Source organism: Panulirus ornatus, chromosome 72 (assembly GCF_036320965.1).
Source record: "Panulirus ornatus isolate Po-2019 chromosome 72, ASM3632096v1, whole genome shotgun sequence".
NCBI lineage: Eukaryota > Metazoa > Arthropoda > Malacostraca > Decapoda > Palinuridae > Panulirus > Panulirus ornatus.
The window spans coordinates 10,446,811-10,466,665 of NC_092295.1; the positions used below are offsets into that span (position 1 = coordinate 10,446,811).

At 40.6% G+C, this 19,855-nt stretch overlaps 1 protein-coding gene across 1 annotated transcript in view; it reads right to left on the minus strand.

Moving 5' to 3' along the window:
- The window catches only part of LOC139748055 (dynein axonemal intermediate chain 1-like), a 553,383-nt gene that overhangs the window by 168,864 nt on the left and 364,664 nt on the right, over positions 1–19,855 (minus strand). Inside the window, exons 11-12 of the mRNA XM_071660634.1 lie at positions 13,067–13,195; positions 2,216–2,399 (exon numbers count right to left, since the gene is read on the minus strand). Of these exons, the coding sequence (XP_071516735.1) occupies positions 2,216–2,399; positions 13,067–13,195 (313 nt within the window). The remainder of the gene's footprint in view (positions 1–2,215; positions 2,400–13,066; positions 13,196–19,855) is intronic.

The window sequence follows — 19,855 nt, forward strand, 5'->3', positions numbered from 1 at the left end:
ACCATAACAAAAGGTTATTGCATTCAATACATATATCATGTTACACAATTCATCGTTATATCTACAACTACATCATGTTTTATGATACAACAGAACAAGTTTTGTTAGACTTATGCTATGTCTTATGTTACAGCAACAGTTACAGCATTGTTCTACCTTGACTCAAGTCAAGCTTTTTAACACGGATGATCATACTCAGAACAACACAAACCTTCGTTGGAATCAACAAAATTACCAGCAGCCCCAACAAGATGTGTTACGCCAGACTGTTACACTTACAGCCACAACATATGACAGTTGATACTAAACACCTCCAGATGGGACCTGGTTCGCTTTGGAATTCGTTGAAACTAGCAGCTCTCTGTGTTATGGGTCTTTCACAATAATCAGACTGAGATGAAACGTTCCTCCAACGAGTTCTCTCTGTAAAGGACTTTTTACTTCCTGATTGATCGTCAGTATGAGGTGTATATTGCCGAAAATACCAAAAGAAGCCCTAAATAGTTTTATAGTTATATAAAGAAGCAAGTGAGTCATTATCCAGTCAATTGGTCCATCGGTTACTGAAAACGGCTTGGTTAAAAAAAAAAACGAAACCTTGGCAAAAATCTTGAGCGCTCTTTCTGTTTCTGTAATCAAGATCGAAGACACAAATTAAGTCCCAAATCCAGTTTCATTTACGAGAGAGGAAAAATTTCTGCAACAAATTGACTATAAAGTTGAAGACACAATCAACAGTAAATGGAATGACGGTAAACAAAACGGCAAACCTTGATTATTCTTATCTGAGGACAGTGAAAAAAGCGAAAAATGAGATAGTTAAGCCCTTGACTGCTCTCCTCAATAAGTTATTCACTTCGGGAATAGTTTTAGAGGAACAAAAGCTTGCAAGAGTAACAGGAATATTCAAAATGGGTAGCAAATCGCTGTCCGAAAATTATCGTCCAAACAGCTTAACAATAGTAGTTGGAAAACTTATGGAAACCATCATTTGAAGGAAGATTATAAACGATTTTCAGCACGGTTTTCGACAATATCGCTCATATCTTGTAATATTGTTTGATTTCTTTTATGATATAATCAACATATGTGATTAAAGTAAAGCAGCTGATGTTATATTTCTAGATTTTCAAGAAAGATTCGATGAGATTCTGCATCAAAAAGTTACTAACAAAGGTTAAGTCATATGTTATCGATGGAGCTGTATTTCGGCGGAAAAGAAATTGGTTGATTGGCCAACAAGAAAAAGATGTGATTAGTGGTCGAGCCTCAGAATGGTGAATGGTTATATGTAGCAAGTGGTGTGCCACATGGATTAGTTCTTGGACTGATTCTCTTTCTCGTACATATTAATGATATTGATATTGGACTGCAGCGAGACATAACAAAATTTGCTGATGATACAAAGTTGAGAAATGAATATACAAATGACCTTGAACGTCTGCAGCTCCAAACTGATGTAAACAAACTGATGTACTAGGCTCATGGATATCACATATCACAATGAAGTGTCACGTAAATGAACCTGTTTGTGGAACAATAATTTCTTATCAAATGTAAGACAGTAAGATCACGGATTCAGTGGCCATTCAAGTGTACGACACAACATTATATCTTTACTGTGGGAAAAACTATATGAGGTTGGTTGAGTTAGATTCGTTATTGCAGCTGACTGAACAAGTTGGCTCTGACGGGAGAATAGGACTTAGGACTTTGTGACAGGTAATATCAGACTTACCATGAGTGCAATAAACTGGTTTAGAAGACTGAATAACGCACATAGGCTTTAGGAGTTTAGAATGAGTGGAGTCTAGGACTGTGGGAAAGACAACATTGAGTGGGAGGAGTGCAAACTTGATATGGTAAGAGCACATAAGAGAGCGTAAATGGACAAAAACGTAGAGGAACTGGAATGTGGCTGAGATCAGAAACAAAAATGATTTGTACATGTAAGGGATATATTTGTGTTGGGTAGAAGCTGTGGACTGCTGAGTTGAGGAAAAATGTTTGAAAGAATGTTCATGCAAACCTTATCTTGTCTTCTCCTTCCTGTAATATCTTTATCTTTTAAGATTCAGACCTACAAACGCACACGGTCTTACTGATTTCTTATCTTTCTCCTGCTCTGCCTTCTTCTCAGCTAAAATGCCCACGATTGGGGCTTGTTTTGACCGTGTTACATCGGTCACATTAAAAAATATGTAGAAGAGAGTACCTTCTAAAGTGACTCTGTCGGCGGTGGAGGAGGTTTTGCTGGACTTGTCGCTGATACCCAAGTCCAAAATGTCAGAGGAGGTGAGGCGGCAAGAGTCACGCAAATGCCACTGCGTCACACGACCGTCCAAGGACACTGAGAAGAAGGTGAGATCCTCCTCTGGCGGTGTATGGAGCCACCGCACCTGTATTGTGGATTAGGAACAACACACTGATGATGCAATCCAGACGACTAATTCTGGTGCTGGAGGTGTGTGACAGTGGTGGAGGAGGGCAAAGAAACGAAACTGGTGATTGGGATATGGCATTAGCATTGAAGGGTAGAGCATTGTCACTTATAGTGAAGATCAGGGTGTGACACAGATGGCGGAGGTCTGGTTAGTAAGGTTTGTTGTGAAGTCCAAGAAAGGGACACAGTTCAAAGAGGCTTCGTGGTAAAACGAGCAGTGAAAGCCAAGAAAACAACATTACTCCTGGAGACTGCGGAAAAAAATCAGATGTAGGTGTTGGTGAGATTAGAGAAGTATTATTAGAAGCGAAGGTTTAGGAATCGATACAGGCGTTGGAGGCCAAGGACACAACACTAGTTATGGAAGCCAAAGGAAGTTATGGAAGCTGTACCTGATGTTTGAGTGGGAAGGACAAAATGGTGATGTAGGCCACTGGTTGACATTAACGGCTTAGACCATGAAGGTAAGATTAGTGGTGGAGTATTAAGGTGCCACTGTCAGCTTAGACTAAGGAAGTTACAGTGATGACGCCAGAGAGGTAAAGTCAGGGGTTGTGGTCAGCAGTGCAACTGAGTGATGCTGGCTGTGGAGACCTGGATGATAGTATTTGTGGTGAAGGGTAGGATAATGAAGTTAGTAATGAAGACTAAGGGAGTAACAGAAAGCATGCGAGGCGAAGGAGATGATAAGAGGAGAATAAGATGAGAAGATTACATATGTAAGAAGGGCAAGGGAGACGATGCAGGATATGGAGTTCGGGGAGGTGGTAGTGGCTGTGGAAGTCAAAGGGATGACGCTGATGGTGGAGGCAGAGAAGCTGACAAAGGTTGAAAGAGACGAGAAAATCACACAAGGAGCAAAATCCAAGGAAGTGATACAAATAGCAGAAACCAACAACATTCTCGTAGCAGTGGAATCCAGGAAGATAATATGAACTAAAGACGTTACATATAGGACAGAAGCGTAGCCATAGCATCTTTAGAATCGATACGTCCACATATGGACAGAATAAACACTCAACTAGACGATGTGACTGACGCTGTCTGATGAAACATTAGGCTAAGTTATGGATAGATCAGGGCTAGGGAAATCCTCAAAATCTTAGATGGGAATTACTTGACAGAAAAGAGTGTCATAACCTCATTTTTTACGTATTTTCCAGATATGCTATTTCTAATTCAAGATATAGAAATGTGATGTATCTTGGGTTATGCAACTATCTTACCGATCCTGGAATTCTTGAACACTTCATTTTTACTCTCATTTTTCTTCTGTAAGGTGATACTTGTACTGAGAAAGTGTAAGAAACACGAAATTGATATCAGAATCCAAAGTGTAATGATGTGAATAAAAATGACAGTTTATAACTTCAAAAGATCCCTGATTTCACATCTAAGCTAAAGGTATTCTAATTTGTTGCTTGAATAAACATATATGTCAGATGTTATATGTCACGTATATGCCGATAACTGGTATCATCGATGCGATATACATCACCTTATCACGATAAGGACATTTGACAAACTTCACTTGTATAAACTGCTTAGTAATGGTTTAAGACTACAAATTATTCATCAAAAATTTGTGTTCAGTTATACTCTCCAATGTAATCTATTACATCCAATTACACCTGATCACCTTCCCATCATACACAGATATAGTACACTCATGAGGCATTGGTATGAACCATGTACACTTTTTTGAAATTATTGAATAGTCAACCTGCTTGAATCTATATCAGGAAGTAAACTACCCACCTCTAAATTACTTATCTAAACAGAGGCCTGGGAAGTGAGGCAGCTGGTGGATAGTAGTGGTAGAGACACGGTAGATGACGTAATGGACAACAAGAACGCTACAATACTGCAGATGCTAAGGAAAGTAACACATAGAGGAGATCCAAGATGTCATTGCTCCTCATGTATAGTGAAATATCAAGATCATCTATGTTTATTTTCTATATTCACATAGAATGCTGATATTCAGTATTCAATTTTCATTCAACTCTTTTATCTATTCAGCTATGTCAGCTCACGGCTCGTTCAGTTTTATATTCTGTACCTGTAGTAGTAATGGTAGGCAACCACCTACGAGGGAGGTACTGCCACCTAGTTTTCAATAGTGATGCATCACGGAAGTGTCTGTTATATACCCTCTTTCAGGACAAAATCAATGTCTCATTTCCCTTGCTGACATCCATCCCCAAACGCACATACTCTATTTCTCATAAAAAAAAACACTTGACAAAACATAACTCACACATATCTTTATCTCTTTTCCTGTTATTTTTCTTACTCTGCAAACTGTAAGAATTTTGTCACAACAACCATTACAGAACTTTTGGGCGCCTTGTCGGAGCGGCGCCACTGAGAGGGTTGGGCAGATCCCATGACCCACTTAACCCATCATGCGACAGGCATGCATGCCACTTCCATAGCTACAGCTTCTATACCTAATTATTTTCCTCTTCAGCATCATTGGTGGCCTTGATTTTAACCTTGCCTCTGTCTAAAAGCATCTGATTAACTCCTCTCCTTTTCTTTTACTTTTCTCTGAAATCCAGTTATCCAGAGCTGCATCTTCCCTGCACAATCAGATTCCCAAGTATAATGTCTATCATCATTTCCTGCTCTCGGGGTGGAATTTGTGCCTATTGGGGTACTTATTGCTCGCTTCCAGGATCTTGGGGCTCCTAACTTTCATGGAATTTAGTGCAAAATCTCTCTACCTTCTATTACCTTGCTTTTCTGCTTTGCTTATCTCCCCTTTCCCAGATTCATCCGACTATGTAAAATTTTTCGACTATTTACCTTCTTACCAAGAAGCTCTCCTCTCCTCTCATCCATACTCTGAGCTCTTCTATGCATGGAATTTCAGTGTAAACTACAAGGATTAGTTAAGTTCAAATCGGGACGATCTCGGTGGAGTCATGGACTTTCCTATTTCCCTCCTAAACGATGCGGAACAATCAACTAAACAACGTACCCGAGTTCCTGCCTATCACGACCGCTCTTCTAACAGAATTTACCACTTTATCTCTGAATCCTCCAACTACACACACAACACACACACACACACACACACACACACACACACACACACACACACACACACACACACACACACACACACACACCATTTCTGTCCCTAAGGATCCTCTGGCCACAATCTTATTTCTGTTACTTCTAACTGGGATCGCCAATCCCTTATAGCCATATCATCAAGAAGAATGTAGTGCCAATTTTGGCACTATAGGAGGGTTCAGTGGCTATCCCTACGCGTCTTCTCAGGTGGGTACCGCTTCTGTGGTCGGGAAGCCTTGTAATGTGCTGAACGCACAGATGTTAACCTGGCCAGGATGGTGTCCCGCATCCTACCTTCATCTAATTTCTTTTTTCTTCAGTCATGGTTTAAAAACTCCTGCTATGATGTCTGTCGCATTACGAACAGTGCGCACCAGACCAAGAAACTCTTCCCTTCCCCAGAAACCTGCTCTGTTTTCATTTCTGCTGGCAATCATTGCAAAGGTGTTCTTTGATGAGTCAGGGTAACTTTCATGAAAACAGAGTCTGCTGACATGACTTCTACCGACAAATAATTTTGGTGCTTTACCAGAAGCAACTCCAACAGCTTCTATCATATAATCTTTTCCTGTTTTCCGACCTAATTTCTCTATTGTTAAATATCCTACTGATAAAGCCGCACTTTCTGGCACTTTCTTCTCCTCTGATTCAACTCTGGATGATTCAGAATTTACTGCTACACCCTATCTCCTCCCTCAAAATCTATACCGTTTCCTAAATACTCCCCACGCACGGTCTTCGATGTACTTTCCCAGATGGAATACCTACTCGTGCTCTTAGGTAGTATGCCTCTGAGCGAGCGCCAGTCTGTGCCTGACTATCTAATCTCTGTCCAAAAAAACAGAATTTCCCTTCCACTTGGAAGCTCGCCTTGGTGCAACCCATCCCAAAGAAAAGAGACCGCTTTCACCCTTCAACTATGTCCTTGTTGCTCTCCACCACTGCTATCTCCAAAGTCTTTGAAACTCTCCTAGATTCTCTTTTTTCTCAAACAATTCGAATCCCATTACGTTCTCTCAGATTACAGTTACGGACTTTCCCATTGCTAGGTATAATGGTGACCTCTCCAGTGTGACTCACCTCTAGTCCCACTGTCTCAGGGATTGTGGTAAAACTTTTGTTGTGGTCCTCGACATCTCCAAAGCATTAAAGGGGATGGCAGGAATCGGCTTTCTAATTTCCCTACCTTAGGTGTCATTGCTTCTCTTTATTATTTGATGCGTCGTCCCGTCTCATACTGTTACATCTTAACAGTTGTCAATGGAGCGACTTTACCTCCTATCCTATCAATAATGGTTTTCCTCAGGGTTCTCTCTTATCACCTCCTCTCTTTCTTCTGTCAATAAATGGTATTTTTTTCTTTTACTTCTAACACTATTCACACTTACATGTTTCAGCCTACTTTTCCTCCCTTTAATACATGTTCTTCTCATACTGATAAAATTTCTTCTCTCAAATCGGACCTGTGCAGTAATTCTTATTGGAGAATCACTCATCGTGTAAAATTTGATAGCGCTGAAAGGCAGTTTTTTCTATGTCTCTTTTTAGAAATCATTTGTTTTCCTTTGCTCTGTTTCAGACTTAAACGCTGAACTCTTTTATAATATAGAAATACTGGGTATAACTACATCCTCCACTTTGTCTTGGAAGCCTAACATTATCAACATCACAAAGTCTGCCTCCCTAAAGTTGGGAGTGATGTAATGGTGCCATAATTAGGTTCCTTGTGGGCAGCTATTTCATATCTACAGGGAAAACGTTTTATTAACCCAAGCATGGAATACTGCTCACACTTCTGGGATGGCTCACCCTCCATCTCTTTATTTACTAGAGTGATATCAAATGATGATTCTCCTGGCATCACCTCACCTTAAACTTCCGCGATGTTGCCTCTCTCTCTCTCTCTCTCTCTCTCTCTCTCTCTCTCTCTCTCTCTCTCTCTCTCTCTCTCTCTCTCTCTCTCTCTCTCTCTCTCTCTCTCTCTCCCTCTCTCTCTCTCTCTCTCTCTCTCTCTCTCTCTCTCTCTCTCTCTCTCTCTCTCTCTCTCTCTCTCTCTCTCTCTCTCTCTCTCTCTCTCTCTCTCTCTCTCCTGGCATCACCTCACCTTAAACTTCCGCGATGTTGCCCCTCTCTCTCTCTCTCTCTCTCTCTCTCTCTCTCTCTCTCTCTCTCTCTCTCTCTCTCTCTCTCTCTCTCTCTCTCTCTCTCTTCTACAGATGTTACTTTGGCCATTGTCCTGGTGAACTGTCTACATGTGTCCCCACCCTTAAGGTATGGACCCATGGCACACGTTTGGCTGCTGGTTCCCGCAGTTTCTGTGTGGAGACCGACCACTCAAGGTTTGGCCGTTGTGATGCCTCCGTCTCCCCCCGGGCAGTTAAACTGTGGAACTGCTTTCCTTCCTTTGGCATCATGTAACCTCTCATCCTTGCAGAATCAGGTCTACAAGCACTTTCGGATCACTGATTAATCTCTACTTTCCTTATCTTTCACTTTTCCTTCACTTACGATGGCTTAGATTGGAGCATGTTTTCCGCCCGCGCCTTAATGATCATAAAAAAATCAGACCTTGTAAACTTCAGAGAGGAGATCAAGCATCAAAAGCGTGCGTCCATTTAATTTTGTAACGTGTGTAGGATCACTTTGAATAGGTCATGGTCTATGGTGTTCTACCTGTCGGCTGGTCCTCGTATGTGGCTCGGCTCTCGCTAAACTTCCCTCTCAACAGACTTCATCTTTATAGCGAAATAACTTTTCCAGGAGCTCAGGTCCTCAGGTATATATTTCTTCTTTCTTTCTCTTAATCTTTTATCATCATAACTTTCCTCTGTCACTTGTCTAAGCAGACTTCTTTCTTTCAATATACATGAGATCCATCCTGTAAGACAAATAGTTTTCCATTTTGAATACCTTTGAAAATATTATCATCAAGATATTACAATAAAATTTACGTTAAGAAATAGAAAATAAAACAGATAATTCTGTTTCTTAGAATAAGATGAACATGCTACATATTTCGAAATCTATTTCAGTATCTTAGCACATTCTCGCTCCAAGTGCCATTGCATTGGACCTGAACACTGAAGATACAAAATTTCCTCAATAACATTTCTCCTGGAATTCATAACGCATTCACTGGGCGCCCAGAGTCGAGTGCATAGGTTCGAATTCTGGTTGTGGCACTCGGTCCACGGTCAACGCTGCTGTTCATCCACTATCAGGAGTTGGTCTATACAATGGATACCTAGCTTGGGTATATATACATAGCCTTGATTAGCGCTTTACTTGCCCGTGGCGTCTCAGCTAACATAAAAAGATATACTTTCATTGCATAAAATCTCCTCAGAGTGAACCCTCCTACACGTTTATGCTGTTACAAAATCTGATTAATTTCATATAAGTTCTTCTTTTTTTTCTTTATGAAAACGAATCCTGCTGCCAGATACCCACCATCACAAAGTCAGACTGTACTACCTATTTCTAAATGAAGTAGAGAACCGCCAACGTCAACATCCTCATCTCGTTTGGGAGTCGATGCCATGGACGTTTGCCGCTAGTATCAAGACCCGGGAGTCAACTATCTACTTAGAAAAAAGAAGACGCTACTGACTTTTGTGAGGAGAATACCAAGAAGTTATTCAAGTCCGTATGAACCTCAAGATGTGAATGTAAAACAAATGCATCTTCTTACAGTTAAACGTTCGTCTAAATCCACCATTCGCTCCTGTTTTCGGCAAAATTTCGTAATATAAGAATTCGTTATAATCACAATAATCACTGAAGTGCTTAAGGATTCTTCATGGATGCAAATATAAGCTAGGTGGCCAGACAGTCATCAGAAAGACCATGAATTTATTTGATGCTCTCAGCACAATTTCATTCTCATTACTCCCTCTCATTCATCCATCACATTGGATGAATTGATAACAATTTTGACCTCATCCTATTGGACTGGATATCCTGCCCTCACCTCAAAAACTCGTAGTACTTTTAGATAATGACTTTACTGAGCTTACTGCTTTACTCTTCAGCCGGTTGTTGTCGATGCCTTGTACGAGAATAAGTGCAAGATCTGCGGGAACAACACCTCTTCTCATTCAACCCAGCCAAACTTAGGCACTACACTCGCTGCAGATGGCATGAAGTTTTATTCATTAGGTTCACATCAGCCGTTGTCTCTTCTCGCGTCGCTACAGCAATTACTGAAAGCTGATAGGATGAACAGGCGCATCGCTTGTAACAATGTGGTAACGCCCGGCCCAGGTATAGCCGAGGGATAAAGAAGTGATTTGTGTAAGTCGTAGAGTGAGAAACCTTGAGGCTTCCTAGATATCTTACACCTACGACCATGGAAGAGCATCTTATGTCAAGTCTCAAGACGATAATCACTTGGAGAGCAAGTCGAAGTGTGGTGTGTGAAGTATCAGATATAAGACTGTAAAATGTATATAATGGTATGTCTTGTTACAAAAGATGGTATGGTACGTCAAAGCACGACACAGCAGCAGACACAACAGCACAGCTGGGTCAGCCTGAGGCTGTGCTGACCCTGTGGTAAATGTTGCCCAGACACACTCCCCTCATTACTGTGATTTGGAAAAGACATTAGTTATGAGTTTGCAGATATCATTCATATAGTATTGTTATATTATGAAATAGTATTTGAATGCCTTAGACCTAAACATTATAAACATTACTACACTTGGATCAGTTAAAGGAATGAATTGGGCTACTAGTGAAGCAGCTGACGCAAGACCAAGGCTTTCTGATGTGAAGCCAACAGCAGAGACGTTTCAAAGCAAAGGATGAAGGTGGCATTTAAGAGAGCAAAAGTGATACTGATCGGATTAAGACATATTTCATTGATATATATTTATATGATATTATCTTTCTTTCTTTCATACTTGTTCGCTGTCTTCCGTGTGAACGAGGTAGCACCAAGAACTTAAAAAGAAAAGGCCTCATTCACTCACATCCATTCTCTAGCTGTCATGTGTAATGTATCGAGACCGTAGTTCTCTGGGTATCACTAGGTACAACAGACTTTTCTTTGGTTTCCCCCGCTGCTTCATATACCCTGATTCAGTCCACTGCCAGTACGTCGTCCCCTGTATACCAATTTGCCCCAATTTACTCTGTACTGTGCACACCTCTCATCTTCCTAAATGTTCAGCTCTCAAAACTCACATCCTCCTAAATGTTCAGCTTCAAAAATTCAGACTTTTTCAGACCATCCATCCAACTTTAACTTGGTCTTCTCTTTCATCTTGTCCCCTCTATCTCTTCATATGTCCAAGCCATTTCAATTCTGTCAGCCATACATGCTCTGATTACCACACTCGTCTCATAGCCTGAAATTACTTATTGGATCAACATCTTATGTTGTCCTCAAGCATTTTACATCAAACATGTTCATCTTTATCCATACCTATGCTTCGCATTCGTACAATATAGAGGAACTCCCATGCTCTCAAACATATCCATTTTCCTCTTCCCATAACTGACCTTTCTACACTTCCTCCAAGAACTTTCAGCCCCTCATCCGTCATCTGACTCCATTCGCCGCCATGTCCACTACCAAGTATCCTACAAGCTCTCTTCAATTAAACTCACACCCTCCTCTTTGCATTGCTCAACCTAATGATTCTGCCTTTACTAAGATTTACTCTCAACATTTTCCATTCTCACACTCCCAAACTCAGATAGCAACTTCGGCAGCTTTTCACTCGAATCTGCCACTGGCACCGTGTCGTCATTAAACAACTGACTCACTTCTCTAGATCCTTCTCACCCCCTACAGACTGCAAGACCCTTGTATATTACCTCCGTTATCACCTCATCCATAAGCAAATCAAACGACCATGATGACATCACACACCCCTGCCGCAGACCAACTTTACCTTGATCTACTCAACTTTCTACCTACTCGCATACTCGCATAAAAACTCATTACTGCTTCTAATAGCTTTTCCTCCCATACTTTATATTTGTAACACCCTCCGCAAAGCATCTCTATCAGCTCTATCATATGCTTTCTCTAGATCCATAGATAGCACACACAAATCTTTCTGTTTATCAAAGTATATCTCACACACATTTTTCAAAGCAAACACCTGATCCACACATCCTCTACCACTTCTGAAACCACATTGGGCCCATCCCACTCTGATGTTCTGTACATAATATTACCATCACAATAACCATTCTTCCATAAATCTTACCAGGTACACTCAACGAGCTAATACCTCTGTAATTCTACCCCCCACCCCCCGCCTTTAATCACTGGAACTGTACATGCCTTCCGCCAGACCTCAAGCACCTCACCGTGATCCATACATACACTGGAAACTAACCATTCAACAGCACCCTACCCCTTTCTTAAGAGATTTAACTGTATTCACTCCAGCCGCTGTCCTTCTGCATCAATGAGTTATGATAGGTATTACGTATCTTCTTTTCCAGAGATGATAAACCATGTGCCGATAAAATTAAGTTGATGAAGGAGTTAGACGAAAGAGAAATACATAACATCAATATCCTATGAATATAAAGAAGATAAGCACAGGTGAAATATTGAAACTTATATCACCTATTACTCTTTCACTAATACAAGAGGAGTAATAAGACACTGTAAAGTCTAGGGTCTCCACTATATGTTACTTGCCTTATCACTAGCACTAATGTAGCGTCCTTGAGTGTCCATTACACGTCACCTACCGTGTCTCTATCACTAGTGCAGTATTTTTGGTGTCCTCCAGCTGCATAACTTCCCTGGCCTCTGCTAATATAAGTGATCCAGAGCGGCTAGCTTACCTCCTGTCATATCCTGAAGCAGGTTGACTATTTAAACATTTCAAAGAAGTTTATATGGTTTACATCTATGAATTATGAGTGTACGAAATATATACATTTTAGAAAGGTGATCTGGTGTAACTGGATGTAATAGGTAATATTGGAGAACATAAATGTATACATATGATTAATGAATAATTTGTAGTCTTAAACCATTACTAAGCAGTTTATACAAGTGAAGTTTGTTAGAGGTCATATGTCCTGTTTGTGATAAGGTGATAGATTTCGCATTCATGAAATCAGTTATCAGCATGTGAGATACATGATTGTATTAAATCATCTAAGGTCACTGATGTGACATGACGTACGTGGTTTTATCTTGGCAGGGAATTAACATACTTTTAACTTAGAAGTGAAAAAGGATAAACTTGACACGTTCTGTTATTCTATTCACATCGCTCCACTATGAACTCCGATATCAGTTTCGCATTCCTTACATTTTATGGTACAAGTATTGCGTTACAGATGCAAAGTTAGGGTAAGAAAGCATTACCTTAAAGAGTTCCATAGAGGATAAGATTGATGCATAATTCAAGGTATTTCTACTTCTATGTGTTAAATGAGAACCCATAGGGCTTGTAACTACGTAGGAATTGTGGTTATGACACTCTCCTTCATCAAGCTACCGACATCTAATAATTTGATGATTTCGTTGGCCCTGGGGTATCTTGACCTATCTCAGGTTACCTGAGTGACGGGCAGAAGGTGCTTGCCATTGACTGTGGTGGAATGGATGATGGAGGTGGAGTGTGTGGAGGTCACGTCGTACAGCGCCACACTACCATCGCTCCATCCGGCAGCGAGGAGACAACTTCTCTGGGAGGTTGGACGGTCATTAGGTTGTCATTTGCTGTTATGTGTTGTAGCGTTAATTTCTAAAATAATTTCTATATAACTACTTGTAAAAACTTTGATATAAGTCTTTTCATATGTAAAATATCGAACAGCTCAAGAGGTGAACGATACAGTATGTCTTGAATGAACATATTTAATCATTATGGTGTACTTCCTTATCCTGTGTGGAGGAAAAAGTGTTGCACAAATATTAAAAAGATGTAAGACTTAGCAGTTCACTATTTCGATTGCTACCTAAGTTCTTCTCAAATTCACAAAAATTTCACATGAAAAATAACACACACAAATATACTTCTCTCGAGTCAAAGTGCATTTGATTTTTCACTAACCTATCTATCTATCTATCATCTATCTATCTATCTGTCTATCTATCTATCTATCTATCTATCTATATATACATAAATATATATATATATATATATATATATATATATATATATATATATATATATATATATATATATATATATATATATATATATATATATATATATATATATATATATATATATATATATATATATATATGTATATATATATATATATATATATATATATATATATATATATATATATATATATATATATATATATATATATATATATACATATATATATATATATTTTTTTTTTTCTTCTTTTTTTCTTTTTTTTTAACTATTCGCCATTTCCCGCGTTAGCGAGGGAGCGTTAAGAACAGAGAACTGGGCCTTTTTTGGAATATCCTCACCTGGCCCCCTCTGTTCCTTCTTTTGGGAAAAAAGAAAACGAGAAGGGAGGATATCCACCCCCCCGCTCACTCCCCTTTTAGTCGCCTTCTACGACACGCAGGGAATACGTGGGAAGGACTCTTAATCCGCTATCCTCAGGGATAATAAATATATATATATATATATATATATATATATATATATATATATATATATATATATATATATATATATATATATATATATATATATATATATATATATATGCATATTTATTTTTTTTTATTTTATTTTGCATTGTCGCTGTCTCCCGCGTTAGCGAGGTAGCGCAAGTAAACAGACGAAAAAATGGCCCAACCCGCCCACATACACATGTATATACATACACGTCCACACACGCAAATATACATACCCATACATCTCAATGTACACATATATATACACACACAGACATATACAAATATACACATGTACATAATTCACACTGTCTGCTTTTATTTGTTGCCATCGCCACCTCGCCACACATGGAATAACAACCCCCCCCCGCTCATGTGTGCGAGGTAGCGCTAGGAAAGACACCAAAGGCTCCATTCGTTCAAACTCAGTCTCTAGCTGTCATGTAATAATGCACCGAAACCACAGCTCCCTTTCCACATCGAGGCCCCACACACTTTTCATGGTTTACCCCAGACGCTTCACATGCCCTGATTCAATCCATTGACAGCACGTCGACGCCGGTATACCACATCGTTCCAATTCACTCTATTCCTTGCACGCCTTTCACCCTCCTGCATGTTCAGGCCCCGATCACTCAAAATCTTTTTCACTCCATCTTTCCACCTCCAATTTGGTCTCCCACTTCTCCTCGTTCCCTCCACCTCTGACACATATATATTCCGGGTCAATCTTTCACCACTAATTCTCTCCATGTGACCAAACCATTTCAAAACACCCTCCTCTGCTCTCTCAACCACACTCTTTTTATTTCCACACATCTCTCTCACCCTTACATTACTTACTCGATCAAACCACCTCACACCACATATTGTCATCAAACATCTCATTTCCAGCACATCCACCCTCCTGCGCACAACACTATCCATAGCCCACGCCTCGCAACCATACAACATTGTTGGAACAACTATTCCTTCAAACATACCCATTTTTGCTTTCCGAGATAATGTTCTCGACTTCCAAACATTCTTCAAGGCTCCCATAATTTTCGCCCCCTCCCCCACCCTATGATTCACTTCCGCTTCCAAGGTTCCATCCGCTGCCAGATCCACTCCCGAATATCTAAAACACTTCACTTCCTCCAGTTTTTCTCCATTCAAACTTACCTCCCAATTGACTTGACCCTCAACCCTACTGTACCGTTATCACCTTGCTCTTATTCACATTTACTCTTAACTTTCTTCTTTCACACACTTTACCAAACTCAGTCACCAGCTTCTACAGTTTCTTACATGAATCAGCCACCACCACTGTATCATCAGCGAACAACAACTGACTCATTTCCCAAGCCTCACTTCCACAACAGACTGCATACTTGCCCCTCTTTCCAAAACTCTTGCATTCACCTCCCTAAACACCCCATCCATAAACAAATTAAACAACCATGGAGACATCACACACCCCTGCCGCAAACCTACATTCACTGAGAACCAATCACTTTCCTCTCTTCCTACACGTACACATGCCTTACATCATCGATAAAAACTTTTCGCTGCTTATAACAACTTGCCTCCCACACCATATATTCTTGATACCTTCCAGAGAGAACCTCTATCAACTCTATCATATGCCTTCTCCAGATCCATAAATGCTACATACAATTCCATTTGTTTTTCTAAGTATTTCTCACATACATTCTTCAAAGCAAACACCTGATCCACACATCCTCTACCACTTCTGAAACCACACTGCTCTTTCCCAATCTGATGCTCTGTACACGCCTTCACCCTCTCAATCAATACCCTCCCATATAATTTATCAGGAATACTCAACAAACTTATACCTCTGTAATTTGAGCACTCACTCTTATCCCCTTTGCCTTTATACAATGGTACTATGCAGGCATTCCGCCAATCCTCAGGCACCTCACCATGAATCATACATATATCAAATAACCTTACCATCCAGTCAAAAATGCAGTCAACCATTTTTTTAATAAATTCCATTGCAATACCATCCAAACCCGCTGCTTTGCCGGCTTTCATCTTCCGTAAAGCTTTCACTACCTCCTCTCTATTTACCAAATCATTTTCCCTAACCCTCTCACTTTGCACACCACCTCGACCAAAACACCCTATATCTGCCACTCTATCATCAAACACATTCAACAAACCTTCAAAAAACTCACTCCATCTCTTTCTCACATAACCACTACTTGTTATCACCTCTCCATTAGCCGCCCTCACCGAAGTTCCCACTTGCTCCCTTGTCCCATGCACCTTATTTACCTCCTTCCAAAACATCTTTTTATTCTCCCTAAAATTTAATGATACTCTCTCACCCCAACTCTCATTTGCCCTCTCTTTCACCCCTTGCACCTTTCTCTTACCTCCTGCCCCTTTCTTTTATACCTTTCCCACTCAATTGCAGTTTTTCCCTGCAAAAATCGTTCAAATGCCTCTCTCTTCTCTTTCACTAATAATCTTACTTCTTCATTCCACCACTCATTACCTTTTCTAATCAACCCACCTCCCACTCTTCTCAAGCCACAAGCATCTTTTGCGCAATCCATCACTGCTTCCCTAAATACATCCCATTCCTTCCCCACTCCCCTTACCTCCTTTGTTCTCACATTTTTCCATTCTGTACTCAGTCTCTCCTTGTACTTCCTCACACAAGTCTCCTTCCCAAGCTCACCTACTCTCACCACTCTCTTCACACCAACATTCTTCTTTTCTGAAAACCCACACAAATCTTCACCTTCTCCTCCAAAAGATAATGATCCGACATCCCTCCAGTTGCACCTCTCAGCACATTAAATTCCAAAAGTCTCTCTTTCGTGCGTCTATCAATTAACACGTAATCCAATAACGCTCTCTGGCCATCCCTCATACTTACATACGTATACTTATGTATATCTCGCTTTTTAAACCAGGTATTCCCAATCACCAGTCCTTTTTCAGCACATAGATCTACAAGCTCTTCACCATTTCCATTTACAACACTGAACACTCCATGTATACCAATTATTCCCTCAACTGCCACATTACTCACCTTTGCATTCAAATCACCCATCACTATAACCCGGTCTTGTGCATCAAAACCACTAACACACTCATTCATCTGCTCCCAAAACACTTGCCTCTCATGATCTTTCTTCTCATGCCCAGGTGCATATGCACCAATAATCACCCATCTCTCTCCTTCAACTTTCAATTTTACCCATATCAATCTAGAAATTACTTTCTTACACTCTATCACCTACTCCCACAACTCCTGATTCAGGAGCAGTGCTACTCCTTCCCTTGCTGTTGTCCTCTCACTAACCCCTGACTTTACTCCCAAGACATTCCCAAACGACTCTTCCCCTTTACCCTTTAGCTTCGTTTCACTCAGAGCCAAAACATCCAGGTTCCTTTCCTCAAACATACTACCTATCTAAACATACTACCTATCCACAAACATTTAGACACCCCAGTCTGAGCATTCGAGGAGGATGAGCACTCCTCGCGTGACCCCTTCTTCTGTTTCTCCTTTTAGAAAGTTAAAATACAAGGAGGGGAGGGTTTCTGGCCCCCCGCTCCCGTCCCCTTTAGTCGCCTTCTACGACACGTGATGAATTCGTGGGAAATATTCTTTCTCCCCTATCCCCAGGGGTATATATATATTTATTATTCATTATTCATTTTGCTTTGTTGCTGTCTCCTGCGTTAGCGAGGTAGCGCAAGGAAACAGACGAAAGAATGGCCCAACCCACCCACATGCAAATGTATATACATACACGTCCACACACGCAAATATACATACGTATACATCTCAATGCACACGTATATATACACACACAGACATCCATATATACACATGTACATAATTCATACTGTCTGCCTTTATTCATTCCCATCTTCACCCCGTTACATATGGAATAACCACCCCGTCCCCCCTCATGTGTGCGAGGTAGCGCTAGAAAAAGACACCAAAGGCCCCATTCGTTCACACTCAGTCTCTAGCTCTCACGTAATAATGCACCGAAACGACAGCTCCCTTTCCACATCCAGGCCCCACAGAACTTTCCATGGTTTACCCCAGACGCTTCACATGCCCTGATTCAATCCATTGACAGCACGTCGACCCCGGTATACCATATCGTTCCAATCCACTCTATTCCTTGCACGCCTTTCACCCTCCTGCATGTTCAGGCCCCGATCACTCAAAATCTTTTTCGCTCCATCTTTCCACCTCCAATTTGGTCTCCCACTTCTCCTCGTTCCCTCCACCTCTGACACATATATTCTCTTGGTCAATCTTTCCTCACTCATTCTCTCCATGTGACCAAACCATTTCAAAGCACCCTCTTCTGCTCTCTCAACCACACTCTTTTTATTTCCACACATCTCTCTTACCCTTACATTACTTACTCGATCAAACCACCTCACACCACATATTGTCCTCAAACATCTCATTTCCAGCACATCCACCCTCCTGCGCACAGCTCTATCCATAGCCAAATCCTCGCAACCATACAACATTGTTGAAAACACTATTTCTTCAAACATACCCATTTTTGCTTTCCGAGATAATGTTCTCGCCTTCCAAACATTTTTCAAGGCTCCCATAATTTTCGACCCCTCCCCACCCTATGATTCATTTCCGCTTCCATGGATCCATCTGCTGCGAGATCCACTCCCAGATATCTAAAACACTTTACTTCCTCCAGTTATTCTCCATTCAAACGTACCTCCCAATTGATTTGACCCTCAACCCTACTGTACCTAATAACCTTGTTCTTATTCACATTTACTCTTAACTTTCTTCTTTCACACACTTTCCCAAACTCAGTCACCAGCTTCTGCAGTTTCTCACGTGAATCAACCACCAGCGCTGTATCATCAGCGAACAACAACTGATTCACTGCTACATACAAATCCATTTGCTTTTCTAAGTATTTCTCATATACATTTTTCAAAGCAAACAAATGATCCACACATCCTCTACCACTTCTGAAACCACACTGCTCTTCCACAATCTGATGCTCTGTACATGCTTCACCCTCTCAATCAATACCCTCCCATATAATTTACCAGGAATACTCAACAAACTTATACCTCTATAATTTGAGCACTCACTCTTATCCCCTTTTCCTTTGTACAATGGCACTATGCAACCATTCCGCCAATCCTCAGGCACCTCACCATGAGTCATACATACATTAAATAACCTTACCAACCAGTCAACAATACAGTCACCCCCTTTTTTAATAAATTCCACTGCAATACCATCCAACCCTGCTGCCTTACCGGCTTTCATCTTCCGTAAAGCTTTTACTACCTTTTCTCTGTTTACCAAATCATTTTCCCTTACCCTCTCACTTTGCACACCACCTCGACCAAAACACCCTATATCTGCCACTCTATCATTAAACACATTCAACAAACCTTCAAAATACTCACTCTATCTCCTTCTCACATCACCACTACTTGTTATCACCTCCACGTTAGCCCCCTTCACTGAAGTTCCCATTTGCTCCCTTGTCTTACGCACTTTATTTACCTCCTTCCAAAACATCTTTTTATTCTCCCTGAAATTTAATGATACTCTCACCCCAATTCTCATTTGCCCTCTTTTTCACCTCTTGCACCTTTCTCTTGACCTCCTGCCTCTTTCTTCTATACCTCTCCCACTCATTTGCATTTTTTCCCAGCAAAAATCGTCCAAATGCCTCTCTCTTCTCTTTCATTAA